This window comes from Pipistrellus hanaki (assembly GCF_964339955.1).
Source record: "Pipistrellus hanaki genome assembly, chromosome: 7".
NCBI classification, from domain to species: Eukaryota; Metazoa; Chordata; class Mammalia; order Chiroptera; family Vespertilionidae; genus Pipistrellus; species Pipistrellus hanaki.
In genome coordinates, this window is record NC_140509.1 from 38,036,892 (window position 1) to 38,058,712 (window position 21,821).

The 21,821-nt window shown below is 35.4% G+C and overlaps 1 protein-coding gene across 9 annotated transcripts in view; it reads left to right on the top strand.

Annotated features, from left to right (window-relative positions):
• DOP1A (DOP1 leucine zipper like protein A) overlaps positions 1-21,821 on the top strand; it is a 73,169-nt gene that overhangs the window by 12,782 nt on the left and 38,566 nt on the right. For 6 of the 9 annotated variants that reach the window (XM_084890609.1, XM_084890602.1, XM_084890605.1 and 3 more), the window contains exons 6-15: positions 2,719-2,908; positions 5,099-5,197; positions 7,119-7,218; positions 8,475-8,584; positions 9,517-9,625; positions 11,426-11,546; positions 12,962-13,081; positions 14,728-14,839; positions 15,209-15,238; positions 15,520-15,753. In XM_084890609.1, coding sequence (XP_084746735.1) covers positions 2,719-2,908; positions 5,099-5,197; positions 7,119-7,218; positions 8,475-8,584; positions 9,517-9,625; positions 11,426-11,546; positions 12,962-13,081; positions 14,728-14,839; positions 15,209-15,238; positions 15,520-15,753 — 1,225 coding nt within the window. The remainder of the gene's footprint in view (positions 1-2,718; positions 2,909-5,098; positions 5,198-7,118; positions 7,219-8,474; positions 8,585-9,516; positions 9,626-11,425; positions 11,547-12,961; positions 13,082-14,727; positions 14,840-15,208; positions 15,239-15,519; positions 15,754-21,821) is intronic. The other 3 variants (XM_084890603.1, XM_084890606.1, XM_084890608.1) reach the window with 1 other exon arrangement.

Consider the following 21,821-nt stretch of genomic DNA (forward strand, 5'->3'; position numbering starts at 1 on the left):
GGTCATGATTCCATTCTTGGTCAGGGCACAAGCCTGCTTTGCTGATTTAGTCCCCAGGAAGGGGCATGCAAGAGGCAGCTGATCAATGATTCTGTCTCATCATTGATGTTTCTATCTCTCTCTCCCTTCCTCTCTCTGAAATCAATAAAAACATTAAAAATTTATAAAAAATGATTTTATTTCTTTTAGAGCCTATTATAGCTTCTAGGGAAATAAATAGTTGTAGACAATGCATGATGGTATTAAGTATCTTTAATATCTCATTATTCTTACCAAAAAGGGGACTTATGAGTTGAGATGCCAAAAATAGAAAATGTCAGACTTAAAAACTTAATTTTTAAATTTAAATAATTTATTCTAATATATTTACCTACTACTCCATTTTATTATATTTCATCAGCTCCCATAATACAGTAAGAATCTAATCCTGAAAATATTGGATAATATTTATAGGCTACTTTGAGAAAACTTAATTTTGTCCCCAAAGCTTATTTTCTTTTCTTAACTTTTTCACTTATTTGCTTACAATTTTAGAAATATAACGTGAGATTATTTTATTTTATAAATCAATTTTGTTTTAAATTATTGCATTAATTTTCCTAAGGGAAGCATGGAATCAATATCACTTTATAACTCTATTAGTTACAATTAGAAATTTTAACATAGAAATGAATAGTGATCTTTATTAATGTGGTATCCCTATGATTTATCTTTTTTATTTTTTTATTTTTATTAAATTATTGTCTGTGTACATATTCCTATGATTTATCTTGTTGTGTCATAGTCCATTTGTGCTTCTATAACAATGAACCCCAGACTGGGTAACTGATAAGCTACAAAAATTTATTTCTCACAGTCCTGGCAGTTGGAAATCTAAGTTCAATTTGCCATCATGGTCTTGTTCTAGTGAGAGTGCTCTTTCTGGTTAGAGCTCAGTTCTGTGGGTTTCTTTCATAAGAAAACTAATCTCATTCAGGAGGACCTGCATGACTTAAGCATCTCCCAAAAGCTTTCACTTCCTAATACCATCATCTTTGGGGGTTAAGGTGTAACATGTGAATTCTGAGGGGCCAGAAACATTCAGAATATAGCGTTTTCCTTAGCCACTTATTCCATACAAGTTCTATGAAAGGATTTATAAATCAATGCATAGATAAATTGAGGTCAGAAGGGATTACAGTTTGGTATTATAGAAAGTAAGCAATAAAACTCATCAGATTCTCTTGATTCTGGTAATTCTATCTAATAAAAGAGTAATATGCAAATTCATCGCCACTCTAAGACACAAGATGGCCACCGCTAGTGGTCAAAGATAGCTTCCACAAGATGGCCTGCAGGGAGGATAGTTGTAGGCAGTTGTGGGTGACCAGGCCAGGAGAGGAGGGCAATTGGGGTGGGGGGAGACCAGGCCTACAGGGGAGAGCAGATGGAGGGGGGAAACAAGGCCTGCAGAGGAGGGCAGTTGGGGGGACCAGGCCAGTAGGGGAGGGCAGTTGGGGGTGAACAGGCAAGGAGGGAGGACAGTTAAGGGTGAGTGGCCTGGCAGAGGAGGGCAGTTGGGGGAGACCAGGTCAGCAGGGGAGGGTAGTTTGGGAGGACCAGGACTACAGGGGAGAGAAGTTGTGGGGGACCCAGATCTGCAGGAGAGGGCAATTGGGAGAGACCAGGCCTGCAGGGGAGGGCAGTTGTGGGTGATCAGGCTATCTGGGGAGCAGTTAGGTGTCGACCAGACTGGCAAAGGGGTGGTTAGGGGGTGATCAGGCTGGCAGGCAAAAGTGGTTGGGGCAATTAGGCAGAGGCTGATGAGCAGTTGGGAGCCAGCAGTCCTGGATTGTGAGATGGATGTCCAAAGGCCTGTCAGACATCCCTCAAGGGGTCCCAGATTAGAGAGGGTGCAGGCTGGGATGAGGGATATCTCCCCCCATGCACGAATTTCATGCATGGGGCCTCTAGTGCTATAATAATTATCTATATTTGTGTATTAAATTGTTTATTTTATGTTCACAAGAAATCAGGTCTAATTTTTTAAAATATATTTTTATTGATTTCAGAGAGGAAGAGAGAGAGAAACATCAATGATGAGAGAGAATCATTAATCGGCTGCCTCCTGCATGCCCCACATTGGGGAGCAAGCCCACAACCCAGGTATATGCCCTGACCGGAATCAAACCCTGACCTCCTGGGTTCATAGGTCGATACTCAATCACAGAGCCAAGCAATCCAGCAAGAGTAATTTTAAATGTAGTTCTTAATAGAGCAGTAATGATTTTTGTCATAGGTCTAATCTAAGTTGTTATGAATTACATAGTGTGATTTTAAAGAGAAGAAAACATTTGGCAAGGCCCTTTTAAGATTTTATAGAAAATATGTTTTTCTATAAGAGTACTACTAACTAAAAGTATAAGTTATTTAACAACCCACTGAAATAGATAGGACTTGTGATATTGTTTTTGTTGTTATCTTAATTTTATAGATAAAGAAACTGAACTGAAGATGAATTAAGTGATTTCCCAAATTGCACAGCTAGTAGATGGTGGAGACAGGACTTAAATCCAGTCCTCTGATTTGTAAAGCACATGCTTCCTCCAGGCTATCATCACACTTGTTTCTTGAGTGAAGCATATGACTATAATATGGATATTTCCATACATTCTGGAAGAGAATAACAGTCTGACAATAAATCTTTCCCTTCTTAAACTACCTTATTTTGTCCCTCAGAACAAACACATTGTTGGAAAAGGTTGCTGCTGCAGTGGACCAATCGGCATTCTATAGTGCCCTCTGGGGTAGTCTTCTCACCAGTCCTGCTGTGCGTTTACCTGGAATCACGTATGTTCTAGCCCATTTGAACAGGAAGCTTTCCATGGAAGATCAACTTTATATAATTGGCAGTGATATTGAGTTAATGGTAGGTCCATATATGGTTGCTCCTTGAACAAATACTTCTTTAGAGTCAATACACTATTTCAGACAGATATTGAAAGTCATGCCACAAACAGAGTTCCTATTTTCATGGAGCTTACATTTTTCATCAAGGAAACAAAGACAAAACTAATCAGTAATTATTGTTTTTAAATTCTTCAGAATTTTTTTTTTTTGGAAAGGAACTTGGTACTTAAATGTTATTTTTATTACCTGTTATTCAAGCAAATAAGTGGTCTTTATATCATCTTTATATTATGCTCAATCCTCCTGGGTGTGAAGTAGTTTTGATTTGCATTTCCCTAATGACTAATAATATTGAGAGTATTTTCTTGTACTTTTGGACCATTTTTATATGTTCTTTGGAGAATTGTCTATTCAAAGTTTTGCTCATTATTTAAATCGGGTTATTTCTCTTTTTCTTGTTGAGTTGTGAGAGTTCTTTATTTTGAATATTAAACCTTTTATGTGTGTATGACTTGAAAATATTTTTCCCCATTCTGTGGATTATCTTGTCAGCTTCCTTTTTTTAATCCTTACCTGAGGATATGTTTTCTTTTTAAATTGATTTTCAAAAGAGGGAGGGAGAGGAGAGAGAGAGAAACACTCCTGTGAGAGAGAAACATGGATTTGTTGCCTCCTGTATGCATCCCACCAGGGATCAAACCTGCAGCCTGGATATGTGTCCTGATTGGGAATTGAATGGGGTATGGGACAGCTTCAATCAGCTGAGCTACACTGACCAGGATTTCAGTTTCTTAATTGTGTCCTATGAAGCACAAAAGTTTTCATTTTGATCAAGTCCAATTCATGTTTTTCTCTTGTCATTGTGCTTTTGGTGTTATATAATACCTAATAAATTGTGTCTATTCCAAGGTCACAAAAATTTACTCCTACATTTTCTTGTAATGTATATTTAAGTGTACAAGAAACTGACAAATTATTTTCCAAAATGGCTACATCATTTTTATGTTGATCTTCAAATGTATTGATTTTTACATTTCTTTTTAATTATTATTTAAAAAAAATTTTTTTACATTAATTTCAGAGAGGAAAGGAGAGGGAGAGAGAGAGAGAGAAATATCCATGATGAGAAAGAATCATTGATTGGCTGCCACCCCACACTCAAGATCGAGCCCACAACACAGGCATAGGCCCTAACTGGAAACCCACGACGCTCAGCCACTGAGCCACGCCGTTGGGCTCCTTTTAATTATTTAATGAAAGTTTTAAACAAATAATTTCTTAAATTTTTTTTGAAAGGCAAATTCCACAATTGGAAATCCATTTGCTACACAAAAAGAACTAATCTCCCTAATATTGAAAGAGGTACGATCACTTTGTGGAATATAGTGGAAGAATGCATTTGAACAGATAATGTACCTAAGAAATAAGAATAATTTAAACATGAAAAGGCACTCAATTTTATAAGAGAAATAAAAATTTAAATATACCAAGATATTAGTTTTCATATATCAGATTGACAAAAATAAAAAACGAATGGGTAAACATGGAAAAACAGAAACTGTCACACATAGCTGGTAGGAATATAAATATATGTAACCTTAATAGAAAGCATCACACTTTTTATATTGCAATTGAGTATACCCTAAGACCTGGCAACACTACTTTGAGGGATGTATTTGTATATTACGTAAGTATATTGCAGCATTATTTACAACAATAAATGTTTGCAAAGTGTATAAATGTCTATCTCTAGGAACCTAGTTAAATAGAGTTTATCTATGAAATAAAGTACTTCTGTGGCCATAAAGAATAATATAGTACTTTATGTTCTGATAAGGAACAATCTCCAAAATATATTTTTAAATGGAAACGGCAGAGCTTTGGATATATGCCTATACATTTTTGTTTACTTATACTTGCAGAAAGTATTCACTAGTAATACTGGTTGCTTGCAAAAAAGGAAATTGGATGCATGGTTGAAAGATGGAGATGGGAGAGAACCTTTTTGCTGTATACTCTTTTGTGCTTAATTTTTAAACCATCATGATATATTTTCCTATTCAAAATAATGTAAATATATTTAATTATTGATAAGATGCTCAGAAGCATATTTTTATTTATGGAAGAAACTGAAGAGTTGTTACATCTTTCACATGAAACATTTCCCAGTGTAACAGTAGATAAGATATTAAAGGTTCTTTCATTTTAGGTAGAAGCAGTAAGTACCTCGGTGCAGGACTCAAGTGTACTTGTACAGAGAAGCACACTGGACCTCATACTTTTCTGTTTTCCATTCCACATGAGTCAGGTAAAACATTAATACCGATCCTATGTAATAAAAGGCTTAAGATGCAAATCGACTGAAGAGCAGAATGACTGGTTGCTATGACACCCACCCTAAACTGCACTCTCTCCAATCTGGGACACCTCGAGGGATGTTAAACTGCCCAGGCAGTCAGACATCCCTCTCACAATCCAGGACTGCTGGTTCCCAACTGCTCGCCTGCCTGCCTTCCTGATTACCCCTAAATGCTTTTGCCTGCCAGTCTGATCACCCCCTAACCACTCCTATGCCAGCCTGATTGATGTCTAACTGCTCCTATGCCAGCCTGTTTGCCCCCAACTTCCCACCTCTACCGGCCTGGCCACCCCTAACTGCCCTACCCTGCAGGATTGATTGCTTCCAATTGCCCTCCCTTGCAGACCTGGTCCCTCTCAATTGCCTTCCCTTGCAGACTTGGTCCCTCTTAATTGCCCTCCCTTGCAGGCCTGGTGCCTCCCAACTGCCCTCCCCTGCTGGCCATCTTGTGTCCACATGAGGGTAGGGTCTTTGACCACATGGGGGCAGCCAGCTTGTGTGTTGGAGTGATGGTCAATCTGCATATTACTCTTTTATTAGATAGGATAGAGGCCTGGTGCATGGGTGGGGGCCAGCTGGTTTGCCCTGAAGGGTGTCCCAGATCAGGGTGGAGGTTCCCTTGAGGTGTGGGGCTTCCTGGGCGAAGGGCCTGTTGTAATTTGCAGGCCGGCCATGCCCTCTGGTGACCCAAGTGGAGGCCCTGCTATCTGGAATTTATTTACCTTATACAATTGAAACTTTGTAGCCTGGAGCAGAGCCAAGCCCCCTGCTTGTTCTGTGGCTGTTAGCCATTTCTATTGGGGTTCTTGTATCTTCTGTAATTGAAACTTTGTATTCTTGAGTGGAGGCCTAGGCTGGCCAGGGTATGTGGAAAGCTTGGCTTCCGTTGCTGAGGAAACCCAAGCCTCTCTCAACTGCTCTCTGTGGCTGCAGCCATCTTGGCTGGTGCTAATTTACATACTCGCTCTGATTGGCTGGTGGGAGTGGGTGGTGGGCGTGACTTGAGGGGAGTGATGGTTAATTTGCATATTGCTCTTTTATAAGGTAGGATGGTCACTAGTTTGTGATTAAAGGGAGGTCACTTCTTTATCCAACTTGGGCACTAACCAGGCTTTTACATTAGGCTAAGTACTTAGGCCCTGTGAAACTTTTGATTTTTTGTTTTGTTTTTTTTGAAATTTATTCATTTTTTACAGAGAGGAAGGAAGAGGGATAGAGAGCTAGAAACATCAATGAGAGAGGTACATTGACCAGCTGCCTCCTGCACACCCCCTACTGGGTTTGTGCCCGCAACCAATGTATATGCCCTTGACTGGAATCGAACCCGGGACCTCTCAGTCCCCAGGCCGACGCTCTATCCACTGAGCCAAGCTGGTTTCGGCGAAACTTTTTCTTTTATTCGAGAATGATTGTTAACTAATTGATTTCAACGTTACTTTCTAGTGATCACACTCCAAGCTTCTATTCTAAATTTATTATTTAGTACATTATTAAAACTAACATCAATTCTCATATGTATACATGCATAACCCATGGACACAGTCAATAGAGTAATGAAGGCTTAGCGGAGAGGGGGAGGAGAGGACAATGGGGGGAAAAAGGGACATATGTAATACTTTCTAAAATAAAGATTTATAAAAACAACAAATAAAAAAGAAAAAACAAATAATAAAACCTAACATCAATTTACAGGCTTCCTTTCACCTTTCTTTTAACTTTACTTTTATTATTATTATTTTTTAACTAAAACCAGGTTTCCTTTAATAAAATAAACTTCTGAATGTATTATAAGGTGTGTGTTTTGTTTTTTAAAGAGGGAAACAATGTTTTTATATGTGATTAAATATAATCACATTCCTAATTTTTTCAGGCCACTCGACCAGATATGATCAGGATCTTGTCAGCAGCCCTTCACGTAGTACTAAGGAGGGACATGTCTCTGAACCGAAGACTTTATGCATGGCTTCTAGGTAAGTGTTTCATGTGTGGTCTTAGCTGGGAATAGATGAAGGAAAGTTTCCTATACATAAATATTATCAAGTTGTATGTATGTCCTAAATGAAGAAACTAAACAATTTGCTTAAATAGACAATTAAAATGTAAACAATTGTGTATTTGAAGAAATTTCGAATACTTCTTAGTTGAAGAGGCTAATTCATAAGTCATGATTTTTTTTGATAAGCTTTTCTGCCCTTATAAGTTGATATTTATCTACTTTAAATATGTAGACAAAGAATAACTTAATCAAAATAAAGACATAATTCCTAAAATTTTTAATTACATATTTTTATTGTTGATAGTATTATAGATGTCTCCCACTTTCCCTCCCTTTATCCTTCTAATTCTAAAATTTTTTTAAAAAATATATTTTATTGATTTTTTACAGAAGAGGAAGGGAGAGAGAAATAGAGAGCTAGAAACGTCAATGAGAGAGAAACATCGACCAGCTGCCTCTTGCACACTCCCTACTGGGGATGTGCCCGCAACCAAGGTACATGCCCTTGACCGGAATCGAACCTGTGACCTTTCAGTCCACAGACTGACGCTCTACCACTGAGCTAAACCGGTTTCGGCTAATTCTAAAATTTTAAAAAAATATATTTTATTGAATTTTACAGAGAGGAAGAGAGAGGGACAGAGAGTTAGAAACATTGATGAGAGAGAATCATCAATCAGCTGCCTCCTGCACACCCACTACTGGGGATGTGCCTGCAACCAAGGTACATGCCCTTGACTGTAATCGAACCTGGGACCTTTCATTCTGCAGGCCGACGCTCTATCCACTAAGCCAAACCAATTTCGGCTACGGTAATTCTAAAATTTTTAAGTCATCAAAGGAATCAGGACTAGTCCTACTGACCCACACATAGTACCAGTCTCTCACTAAGGCAATAAAGCATCATGCACACTTTGTTCTTCATTACTTTTCGTCATTGTTTGCCCTGACTTCACAACTCATTACCACTTGGAGTCAGACACAATATCACTTAATTTTTTGGCTGCAGTTATTTCACTGTTTATAAGATTTCTATAAAGAAACATATATGATATTCACTTCCATATTGAATTGGTTTTCCTTTATTAAACTATCTAAAATGATCTCTCTTGCTGACATTGATTGGGCTACTAATCGGTAAGTGTTTAGTTTTGAGATATTTGCTGTTTTGGTGTTAGTGAACAACAGGTTTGAGAATTTTAATTTATTTTGCAATTTATTTTTGTGGAGGTTTTGATAACAACGGTGCTATCATAGGACCCAGAAGCACAAGACACAGTAATCCTGAAGAACATGCCACTTACTATTTTACTACCTTTTCAAAAGATTTGTTGGTCCAGGTAATGAATATTTTCATTTTGGTTACTATGACCATTAGAGTTGCTCAACAAGTGTAAGACAAGGTTCTACCTTAATTGAATTAATTCATAATTGAAGAGGTAAAGACAAGCCTCACAAACTTCCTGAGTGACGATAATAAGCAAATGACCACAATAAAATGAATAAATAATCTTAACATTGAATCACTTCTGAGTAAGTCCAGAGATTTCATTTTTTTTTTTTTAGTTTGTTTTTATGACTTTATTAAAATATAGTTGCAGCGTCTCACCTGTCTGCCCTATGAAACTTGGAGCTTTTCCAAAAATGAGTCATGATCTGTGTTATTTCCTCTGAAGCCCCGGGGAAATTTGGGTTTGCAACAGAAATCTAAATGTTTGGTAAAATTATTTTTGTAATGGAAATGTTAAAATGAACTATAGATTTATTTTATATTATTTTTACATCAATTTTATTTATTCAGGATATCTCAAAGTAAAATAAGGAAATACATAGCATACTGTATCTGAAACATTTTTAAATGAAGGAGGTTATACGAATATAGATGGTCTGGAGTCACCAATGGGAAAATGTATACTGACAGATATACCACATGCTGTGGCATAATTTGGTGCACATTGATTATCTTAAATAGAAATATTCTTATCTTTTGGGCAATAAATCAAATAATTAATAACTTTATTTTCTAGATTTTTTTTAACTTTCCACTTTTTTTCTAGAAAAAAATATAAGCACTTTTTTCTTCTCAAGAAAAACGAATCTAACATATTTTTCCCCTAGTGGAAGGATAAAGCCAACTTCATTGAAAACTTCAGAAAAGCAATAGGCGATGTAAATCTCTGTTACATATGGTTGTATTAAAAATATTTTTCTTTTGAAAAAATTATTTGAAAACTGTTTATTTAAATGGCTAATGTACTTTTTCTTTTTAAAGGCAATGGTGGGGATCTTACACATGAATGGATTTGGAGAAGAGACCACTTTAACACAGGATCTAAAACCTTTTCGTATTTTGATCAGTTTACTGGACAAACCTGAGCTAGGTAATAAGATCACATGTTTTGTATTCTTTCACAATAAAAATAAGGCTAAGTTGTTATTTAGAAAAATTGCTGTATTTTCAGAATACCTTTAAATACATATTCTTAACAATTTCTTACCTAACATTCACTCGAGATGTTAAAAAGTAGTATCCAACTGGTATGTTATCTGTGTGTATAGCAGAGAAATCATTTCAAAGATGCTATCTAAAATTTTCTTAATCTTTATTAAGTTACTGAAACTGAAACATTTATGATATGTCATGACTGTCTTGTAAATATGTTTGCTTTTTAAAAATTGATTTCAGAGAGGAAGGGAGAGAGTGAGAAATAGAAATGTCAGTGATGAGAGAGAATCATTGATTGGTCGCCTCCTTTACACCTGCCCTGGATCGAGCCCAAAACCCAGGCATGTGCCCCAGTCAGAATTCAAACCCTGACCTCCTGGTTCATGGGTCAAGAGTCAACCACTGAGCCACACTAGCCAGGCATAGCTGTTATAGTTCACAGTATTCAAGGACTTGAGCAAAAGTACTTGGGTTGTATCCCTCAACTTTTTTCCCCACTCTTGCTTTGTCTTGTGTATTTTTCCTTCCTTCATTATATATTTCTTATGTAATCAATCTATTGGGAAGTTATTTATGGCACCTAGGACAAAAATTAATAAAAAGCATAAATATTAGCACAGAAAGTAAAATAACATAATACCTAATTTCTTAAAAATAAAAAATTTAAAATGAGTTGTATCAATGACTTCAGGAGTTTATTTTAGCTATTATGCATTAATATATTGAAGCACAGGAATTTTTTTTTTTAAGGAAATTGCTATCTATTATAGCAATAAAGGTAAGCCATGTTCCTTTTTTTTTTAATTTATTGATTTTTTATAGAGAGGAAAGGAGAGAGATAGAGAGTTAGAAACATCAATGAGAGAGAGGTACATCGATCAGCTGCCTCCTGCACACCCCCCACCTGGAATGTGCCCACAACCAAGGTATCGAACCCAGGACCTTTCAGTCCACATGCCTACACTCTATCCACTGAGCCAAATTGGTTTAGGCTGTTCCTTCTTATATTACTTAAATTAATTTTAAGATAGTAGTAATATTACTATCATTTACTGAATAATGATTATATCCTGGGAATTATGCTACCCACCTTACAAATACTTTTCATGACCCTAACAACCTTTATGTAAGCTTGGTATTATTATCCTCTTTCTAAATGAGAAACTAAAACTCAAAAAGTTAAATTTTCCAAAGTAACAACTATTAATTGACAAAAACAATTTCCCTGATTGTGTAATTTCTGTTATGTCAGCCTAAAGTTAAATAAGCATTTGCTCTATTTTACTGTTAGGTTATCATAATGTGAAGTTTAGTTTCTCTGGGGAAAAAGAAACTATTGTAGAAAAAAATACTTGTTTTAAGACTGACAGCTATTTGGGCAGAGGGAGTTGGGATCTGGGTGAGAAAGGATGAAGGGATTAAGCAAAGAAAAAATACTTGGACACAGAAAACAGCCTGGTGATTGCTAAAGGGAAAGGAAAGGATGTGTAAGAGAGGGAAAGGGCAGGATAAATGGTGATGGAAGGAGACTTGGAGTGGTAAACAACATAGTACCATGCATATACAGGTGAATTGTATACTAGAAATCTACTTACTTGTATAAACCAATGTCACCCCAATTAATTCATTTTAAAAAATACTTGTTTTAAAGAATTCTTTACTTCGACCAATTTTTAGATAATCATGATTTGCCAATGCTAATTAATTCTGTCTTTAATATGTATATTAATTTTAGGACCTGTAATTCTAGAAGATGTCCTAATTGAAGTTTTTAGAACATTGCATTCTCAGTGCAAAGCAGAATTGGATCTTCAGATGGAACCACCCTTTAGCAAGGATCATGCTCAATTAAGCAGGTAGATTACCAAAAAATTAAGCATGGCATGACTTATGACTTGAACACAGAGTTAAGTGAATCAAAGCGTACCAGATGTTCTTTAAAGAACTTTTTTTTAAGTTAGGGTTATTTCTTTTTCAGGTAGATATAAACATTTTTGTTGTTGTTTTAATCCTCACCTGGGGATATTTTTCCCATTGATTTTTAGAGAGGGGGAAAGGGATGGAAGAGGAGAGATGAGTAAGAGAGAGAGAAAAACAACAACATTGATGTGAGAGACATTTTGACTGGTTGATTTTGCAGGAGCCCCACGGCTAACCACATTTTTTAATGCCTAGGATAACTCATATAAAATTAGCATGTCCTCCTCTCTAAGTCAGTGATAGATAAATGTTGGCAAAATTTTACTTTTAAAATTTCTTCTGAACTTTAAGCAGCCTACTACTTTGAAGTTTCATTGTAATACGACAAAGGTTCTAAGACTACAATTTATTTTACATAATTTTTATTTCATTAGTGTTTCCTTGGTAAAACAGATAACCTGAGCTTTCCCTAAAACATAATTTTATATATTAAAACATAATAATAGGCAGTTTTTGATTTTTTAGTAAATATATCCTGTAATTTTTGTTTGAGAAATTAATATTGACTAAACTGATACACTACTTTATTCTGTACTCTGATAATTTATATTGTCTTGTAGAGTATTTAATTAGTCTTTAATGTGGGGATATGTCTTGCAACTTGCTAGATGCACTGACAATACCTCACTATATATAAAAATGATTATTTTTATTGTAAGGCAGGTGGCAGGAGATAGGTAAGTGGGTAATTAATAAGCTAAAGGATTCCCACTAGCAATAATAAAGTTATTTTCCCTGATAGGACTTCAGTAATAATGGCTATATATAGTATTAGGTTTTTTTTGCTGTTTTGCTTTTCAAGCTAAGAATATTAGATTTAAACTTAACAAATAAACTTAACCTTTCTTAAGTAAATCTTACAGGAAAGCAAAGTTACGTACCTTAGAATCAAGGCTGTCAAAATCAAATCACTACTCAATTTATATATGCCAAGATAAACAAGGTAATTTAATGCCAAATTAAGAGTCAGATACTCAAAATAGTTCAAAAAAATTTCCTTTTCTTTTGCTGGAAGGGCAGCTTTTTTTTTTCTTTTTTTTTTTTCTTATGCAAGCCTAATTTTTTATCTTTGATCATACAGTTGAGTTACAAAAACTCATATTTGGAAAAGTAATTTCTTAGAATGTAATAAAAGAGTGGCAGTAGATACAAATTATATGTTCTAATTTTCTTACATGGCAAATGTTCTAACAACTGTCTAGGAATATGTACACCTTAACAACATTGTACTAAAATTTAAATTTGAAAATATAAATGCTAATATTTATTAGTTTTTCTTTTCCTTTTTTAGTAAATTAAGGGAAAATAAGAAAACAGCAGAGCTGATTAAAACTGCCAACCTTCTCTTTAATTCCTTTGAGCCTTATTATATGTGGGATTATGTGGCACGTTGGTTTGAAGAATGTTGTAGGTATGTTAAACTGTTTTCTTTCATTTTAATTTAAAAGTATTCAAAGCCAGCCTTTGTTTGTTTTTTAAGTTCTTCAATCTAATGGAAAGATTTTTCTTGTACATTTTACCACTACTATTTATATATATTTAATAGCCATAATCTGGCTCTACCTTTTTATTCTAGAATAGAGAATTATTGATTATATAATCTTAGAATTGAATAGTTCAGAGGTAAGTTATTTAGCCACTAGCATACATGAAAAATTTTCCCTCTCCAATCTATACTAATCCAGTTTGGTTTTTACTGTAGAGAAAATAGCATATTTGTGGTTGATGCCTTAGAACACATTCCCAAAATGATTCCCACATTAAATAACAGAAAATTTCTTAGTGTCACATTTGTGTTTTTTAAAGCCATAGAACTAGCTATATTATCACTATTGAGTAATAAAAGCCCTTCACCCCCTAGGGCAGTGGTTCTCAACCTTTCTAATGCCATGACCCCTTAATACAGTTCCTCATGTTGTGGTGACCCCCAACCATAAAATTATTTTCATTGCTACTTCATAACTGTAATTTTGCTACTGTTAATGAATCGTAATGTAAATATCTGTGTTTTCCAATGGTTTTAGGCGACCCTGCTAGCGGTTCTCAACCTGTGGGTCACGACCTACAGATTGAAAACTGCTGCTGTAGAGCCTAAGACCATTGAACAAGTAAGATATGCACATACATATTCCTAGTATTAAATTAAAACCTACAAATGCCTTAGTAGAGAGATTAAAATGTGATAGGAATGCCAAGGAATTATGAGTGTCTTTTTGCCCCCTGGCCTTCATTTCTCATTTACAAACATACACATCCATCCTTTTTTAGGTAACTTGGACTAGTCCCTGCACATACATTAACTTTCATGCTGCACTTATGCTATTTCTTGAAACATAATTTTGTCTTCTGCCCATCTGGTATTGTCCTATATAGAGGTCACCCACTTTTCAGTAGCCTTCCATGAGTCCCGTTAGTCTCTCATCACAATCAACTTTTCCTGTACTGTAACATTGTTACATTTATTTATCTATGTGGTTTTATTTCTTGCTGGTTAGGAAAAATAATACCATATTATTTTTCACTTGTGTCTTCAGAGTGTAAGGCAGTAGATGGTCATTTAGGATTAATATTATTTGTGTAAATGTTGGAGTAATGATCTCTACTGCTTGGATCAAAAGAGGCTTCCTGGAGGAGGTTACATTTGATCTTAAATCTTGAAGGACAGAAGCATTCTGTAAATGAGAGAATGAGGTTGAGGGAGGGTGAAAGTCCAGGTGGACAAGTGTGTTTCAGCAAAGACCCTGACATGAGAAATAAAGCAACAAATAATCCTTTTTAACTAGAAGATGAAATCTGTAGTGGGAACAATAGGAAATAAGTCCCCAAAAGTGAGATCCATTGGAAATACAGGATGGAGTTATAGAGAGAGATTAAACCTAGGAGTCTTGCTCTGGGAATTTTCCACCTAGAGGTACAGTGGTTTCCTGGGAATATACTTCATCATAAGAATGTTACTCTGTGTGTCCCACTGCTGAATTGACCCTCATAAAAAAAAAAATGATGTTGTCACATGTTCACTTGATAGTATACTTGATAAAGTGAATTTTGTGTCTTTAGGAGGACAATGCATGCCAGACTTCAGACTGGGCCTGGAGATAGTGAGTCATCTGAGTTTCAGCTGACCAATTTCTGCCTCCTGGTGGATTTTTTGTTGGATATAGTTTCTTTGGTAAGGTGACCTTGGTAAAAATTATTGAGGAAATCTTACTAATATAGTTTAGATATTTCATGTTGAAGACAAACTTTATTTTCAAATAAATTTTATCTTTAATATTAATTTTTTCCCCTTTTGGCTTAGCTTTATTTCATAAAATTTTCCAACTGTTTTGTCTTGTAACACATATGTACGATACATGTACAAGTCTTATATGATACATGGAATATACTTCATAATTGCATGTTATTTAAATCTTAAATTTCTAGTGTAAAATAGTCTAATGATGATGTATTTATATTTATTAATGAGTCTATTAAATGACAACTTTTGGGAATCTTTTCCCTTTTTCTCTCCTAAATGCTTTGCTTTCTCATTTTGAAGCCTACTAGAAGTATGAGGGTGCTGTGTCAGGTATGACATTCAGCCTTTGTATTCACTTTTGTTATAATTTTAATAATGTAGCAAATAAAATGGGGATTGTTTTATCATATATGCTTTGAAATACTTAAATTGAGAATTTGGGAATATAAATTTTTTATCACTAATAATGAAATGGTATAATGTTAATTAAGAGCATGATACATATATTACAAATGAGTAAAAAACATTTCCTTTGTTATATAGATTAAAAATTGAAATAATAACATTTGGATTACATATTTAAACTTTTGTCACTTCACTTTTATTTTCAGGAGACTTATATTGAAATCCAAACAGAACACTTGCCCCAGTTGCTGCTCAGGATGATTTCTGCCCTGACAAGCCATCTCCAGACATTGCATTTGTCTGAACTCACAGATTCACTAAGGCTCTGCTCAAAGATTCTTAGCAAAGTTCAGCCTCCACTGTTAGCTGCCAGCACTGGAGGTGTTGTACAGTTTCCAAGTGGGCAGAACAACTCAGTCAAAGAATGGGAAGACAAAAAGGTAATGTTAGTTGTTAATTTTGCTCTTAGACCAGTTACAGTTGACCCTTAAATAACATGGGTTTGAACTGTGTAGGTCCACTTATACACAGATTTTTTTTCAATAAATATAAAATTTTGGGAGATTTGCAACAATTTGAAAAAACTCACAGATGAACCTGTAGCTTAGAAATGACAAAATTAGGCAAAAGTTAGATACATCATGAATGCATAAAATATATGTTGATCCTCATAAAAGAAAAATGATGTTACATGTTCATTTCACTTGATAGTATACTTGATAAAGTGAATTTTGTGCCTTTAGGAGGGACAATGCATGCCAGACTTCAGACTGGGCCTGGAGATAGTGATCTATTATTAAAAAGTTAAAATTTATCAATAAACATGGCCTGTCCAGCATGGCTTAGTTTGTTGGAGCATCATCCAATACACCAAAGTTGGCATGCTTGATTCCTGGTCAGGAAACATACCCAGGTTGTGGGTTCCATCCCCCGTTGTCAGTCATATACAGGAGGCAGCTAATAGATCTGTTTCTCATCTCTCTCTTCCTCTCCCCCTTCCTCCTTCCCTCACTCACTCTCTCTGTCTCTCTCCTCCCTTGCCCTCCTTACTCCCTTCCACTCTCTAGAAATCAATGAAAAAAATATCCTCAGGTGAGAATTAAAAAAACACACAAAAATAAACATAAGTAATAAAGTTAATTCTAGTACATACTGTATTACTGTTATAACTTCATAGCCACATCCTGTTGCTCTTACAGTGAGCGCAAGTGTTGCAAGTATCCACTTAAAACGCTCTCTGACGCTAATCATCTAATATCTCTTTGTAAGCAGTTTCTCTGCAATAAATTGCATATTGAAGTAAAAACATGATCTCATGGCGCTTGCGTATCTTTTACCATGTTTAGTGCAATACCATAAGCCTTGAATAACACCATGAGACCCATAGAAAATGCCACTGGTGATACTGGAAGTGCTCCCAAGAAGCAGAGAAAAGTCATGACATTACAAGACAAAATTGACTTGCTTGGTATGTTTCGTAGATTGAGATTTGCAGCTGTGGTTCCCTTCCATTTCAAAATAAATGAATCCAGCATTAAGACCATTGTTTAAAAAAAGAAAAGAAAAAAAAATTTGTGAAGTAGCCACTATACCTGTGCCAACAGGAGCAAAAACCTTGCAAATATCTTCACTCTTATTGAAAATTCAACTTTTATGTGGGTGCAAGATTGCTATAAGAAAGGCATATCTCTGGAACCTAATATGTATCAAGAAAAGGTGAAGTCAGTACCTGATAAATTAAAGTGAAAGGAAGGTGAAGGCTCTAAAGCTTCAGAATAATTTTATATATTTATTATTTTAAATCTTTATTGTTGTAAGTATTATATATGTCCCCTTTTTACTTCATTGACCCTTTCTAGGCCGCCTCCCTGCCCCAGGCCTTTACTACCCTATAGTTTGTGTCCATGGGTTATGAATATAAGCATACAAGTTCTTTGGTTGATCCTTTCCAACCCATCTATCCTTGCCTTCCCTTACATTTGACAGTCTGTACCATGCTTCTGACTCTGGATCTATTTTGTTCATTAGATATGACATATAAGTGAGAACATGTGATACTATCTTTCTATGACTGGCTTATTTTGCTTGGCATAATACTCTCCAGGTCCTTCCATGAAGCTAGAGAATAATTTTAGAAAGAGGTTTATAACTTCAAGATAACAGCTGAAGCAGTTTTTGCCAACCAAGAGGCAACAGATAAGATCCTGGACGCTATTAAGAAAATTATGTAGGAGAAAGGATATCTGCCTAACAGGTTTTTAATGCAGATGAAAGTGCCCTATTCTGGGGAAATACACCCCCAAAGGACATTTATTACTGAGGAAGAAATGTGAACACCAGGCATTAAGGCAGGAAGGGATAAGCTAACATTACTCTGTGTAAATACAGTCAGATATAGATTAGGACTGTCCTTGTCTATAAAGCTGCTGAACCCTGAGCTTTCAAGGAGGAAGATAAACACCAGCTGCCGGTCTTTTCACTGTAGAACAAGAAGACTTGAAAAATGAGAATCCTTTCTTTGCATTGGCTCCGTCGCTGCTTTGACCCTTACCTTGCCAGTAAGGGATTGCCTTTTACTAGTATTGTTTAATATTGGACAATGCCTCTGACTCCCCAGAATTCCACCTATTAAATATCAAAACGCTGGAAGTGTCTACTGCCCTCAAATACAATGTCTCCAATTCAGCCTCTAGGTCAGGAGATCATAAGGGCCTTCAAGGCACAGGGTACTCTATGGAAGAGAAGAGAACCTTGATAGAACATCATGACTTTAATACTGTACGCCATAAAATTTTATAGTGATTTATTTATTAGTATATAGGCGAGGCTACCATGAAGCAATCATATTGATTACTCTAAGTTACCATAAAGCAGTGGTTATTGATGCTGCTTTGTTATTAATGTATGAATTATACCAGTAGATAATTATGAATTTCTTCTTCACATTATCTTTCCATTTTTGATGTCTAATGTTATTAATATCTATAAGATCTATAATGTGTTGTGTTATATACGATAATGTTGATGTAGGTATTGACAGATGGTACAAACTTACATTATCCGAAAATACATTATAGCTCAGCCAGCGTGGCTCAGTGGTTGAGCTTCTACCTATGAACCAGGAGGTCATTGTTTGATTCCTTGTCTCTCCCTCTCCTTTTCTCTCTGAAATCAATAAAAATATATTTTAAAAATTATAGTTTAGTACTATATATGCATTTTTCTTATGGTTTCTTAACATTTTCTTTAGCTTTATTGTAAGAACACAGTATGTAATACATATAACCTACAAACTATGTGCTAATAGACTTGTTCTGTTATCTGTAAGGTTTCCTGTCAACAGTAGGCTGTTACTAGTACTAGTTAAGTTTGGGGGGGAAGCAAAAATTATACATGTATTTCAACTGTTCATAGGGCAGGGGGTTGACATCTCCCATCTCCCTATGTTGTTTAAGGGTCAACTGTTTATTTCTTCAAAGCAGAACAATATCTGAGTAAAGACATATACCAAATGATTTAGTGAATCTTGCATAGATCCAAATGTATGGCAGTAGACCATTATGTAGGGCAGGCTTTGGCTCTAATGCAATTTAACAGTTTATATCAGCACTTTTCAATAGAAATATAATGCCAGCAACATATGTAATTTTAAAACTTCTGGTAGCCATTTTTATTTTTTTTATCCTCATTCAGTATTTTTTCCATTGATTTTTTTCTTAGTGGAAGGAAGAAAGGAGGGGGAAAGAGAAAGAAACATTGGTATGTAAGAGACATATTGATTGGTTGCTTCCCCGGGATCCCTGACCGGGGCCAGGGATTGAGCCTGTAAGCAAGGTACATGGCCTTGACTGGGAATCAAACCTGAGACAATTCGGTCTGCGGGCCTATGCCAATGCTCAAACCTCTGAACCAGACTCACCAGGACTCTGGTAGTCACTTTTAAAATAGTAAAAGGAAACAGGAAAAAAAAAATTTAATTATATTTTATTTAGGCCTTTGTAGATAATTTATTATGATTTCAACAAGTAATCATAAAATTGATGCAATATAAACATTTAGATATTTTACATTCTTTTTTGCATAGTTTTCAAAGTTTCAGTGTGTATTTTGCACTGCAGCACATCTTTGTTCAAATTCTAAATTTTTTTCAAAAACACTTGAAATAAAAAATTTAGTGCCTCTGTCAGATCGGCTACATTACAAGTGCTCAGTAGCCACATGTTTATAATCTAAACTTTACTGGTCCTTTTTATATGTATACACTAGGTTTTTTACATGCTCTTCTTGAAATACAGAATCTCTTCTAGATTCATAATGCTTACTCTATGACATTGAATAGAATTATAATGATTTTAATCTGGCACTAGTAACATACTTAAACTTCTGCAAAACATCTATGGCAAAATTAGTAATTCAAAAGCTTTCAAGTTTATAATATTAAAATATTTGTAGCAAAAATTAACGAAAATATTAATGAAATCATATAGTTACAGTGGCACTATCTTACAATAAAGATTTTAAAATTTCTGGCATACAATGTTTGTTACCTAAATTCAGGATTTGTGGAGTTGTCCTTGTTTGTTTTTTGTTTTTAATTTAATAAATCTTCAGATTATTACAATTGTTCCTCTTTTCCCCCCATAGCTCCCCTCCACCTGGTTCCCACCCCACCCTCTGCCCTTATCTCCCCCCCACTGTCCTCATCCATAGATGTATGATTTTTGTCCAGTCTCTTCCTGCACCCCCCACAGCCCTTTCCCCCTGAGAATTATCAGTCCACTCCCTTTCTATGCTCCTGATTCTATTATATTCACCAGTTTATTCTGTTCCTCAGATTTTTAATTCACTTGATTTTTAGATTCACTTGTTGATAGATATGTATTGGTTGTTCATAATTTTTATCTTTACTTTCTTCTTCTTCCTCTTCCTTTTTTTCCTTCTTCTCTTCCTCCTCCTCCTCCTTCTCCTCCTCCTCTTAAAGAATACCTTCAGCATTTCATATAACACTGGTTTGGTGGTGATGAACTCCTTTAGCTTTTTCTTATCTGTAAAGCTCTTTATCTGACCTTCAATTCTGAATGATAGCTTTGCTGGGTAGAGTAATTTTGGTTGTAGGTTCTTGCTGTTCATCACTTGGAATATTTCTCATCACTCCCGGCTGGCCTGCATAATTTTTGTTGAGAAATCAGCTGACAATCATATGGGTGCTCCCTTGTAGGTGATTAACTGTTTTACTCTTGCTGCTTTTAATATTCTCTCTTTGTTGTTTGCTCTTGGAATTTTAATTATGATGTGGTGTGGTCCTCTTTGGATTCTTTTTGTTTGGGGTAATGTACGCTTCCTGGACTTGTAAGTCTATTTCTTTCACCAGGTGGGGATGTTTTCAGTCATTATTTCTTCAAATAGTATCATGCTCTCTCTCTTCTGGCACCCCCATAATTCTGATGTTTGTATGCTTGAAGTTGTCCAAGAGGCTCCTTAAACTATCTTTAAACTTTTTTATTCTGACTTCCTGGGTTGATGAATGGTGATGTGATTCACTGAAGCAAGGAACATTGAGTGAAGCCCCACTTTGTGGCAGTAGAGCATTTAGTGCTTATCTTGAGCGATTTTATTAAAATTCAAATGATGCTCTGGCACAATCTCCCAGAAAACTCATGCTGAGACTTTTGTTTACTTACACTAGGCCAGAAAATATGCATAATGATCTGTACTAATCTTATCATAGGAAGGGAAAAGTCTACCCATTCCTGCTCTACTGCAGTAGCTGCTTCATTTTTTAATTTATTGATATTTTAGTTGTTTCCTATCTTATCCTCTAGATTATAAACTATTCCTTTAATTCCTAGTACCCAATACAGTGTCTAGCACATAACATAGATTCAGTAACTGTTCACTGAAAGAATGTCAGAATGTTAATAGCAAACATTTAAATAGCACTTTATACTTTTCAGACAAATTTCACACTTATGTGGTCCTGAGCAGATGACCTACTATACTTTATTTCTAATTCTTATTCCTTATATTGTTTAGACATTAGGAAAGTGTTTTCATGAAGAAGATTGAATAAATTCTTAGTCTTTTGAAAAAAAGGATATGAATCTTAGAAATTTGTACATTCACATATTTTACCCTCATGAACATAACTTTATGCTAAGCATAAAGTGAAAAATATTTACTGAATGACAAATTGATACAATCATTAAAACCATTTTCATATTTCCTATTGATTATCATAGACATATAAATCAATTGTAGAAACTATTTTAAGATTTAACTGAATAGCTGAAACTGGTTTGGCTCAGTGGATAGAACGTCGGTCTGTGGACTAAAGGGTCCCAGGTTCGATTCTGGGCAAGGGCATGTACATTGGCTGTGGGCACATCCCCAATGCAGGGTGTGCAGGAGGCAATTGGTCTCTCTCATTGATGTTTCTAGCTCTCTATTCCTCTCCCTTCCTCTCTGTAAAAAACCAATAAAATATATATTTTTTTAAAAGAGTTCTTAA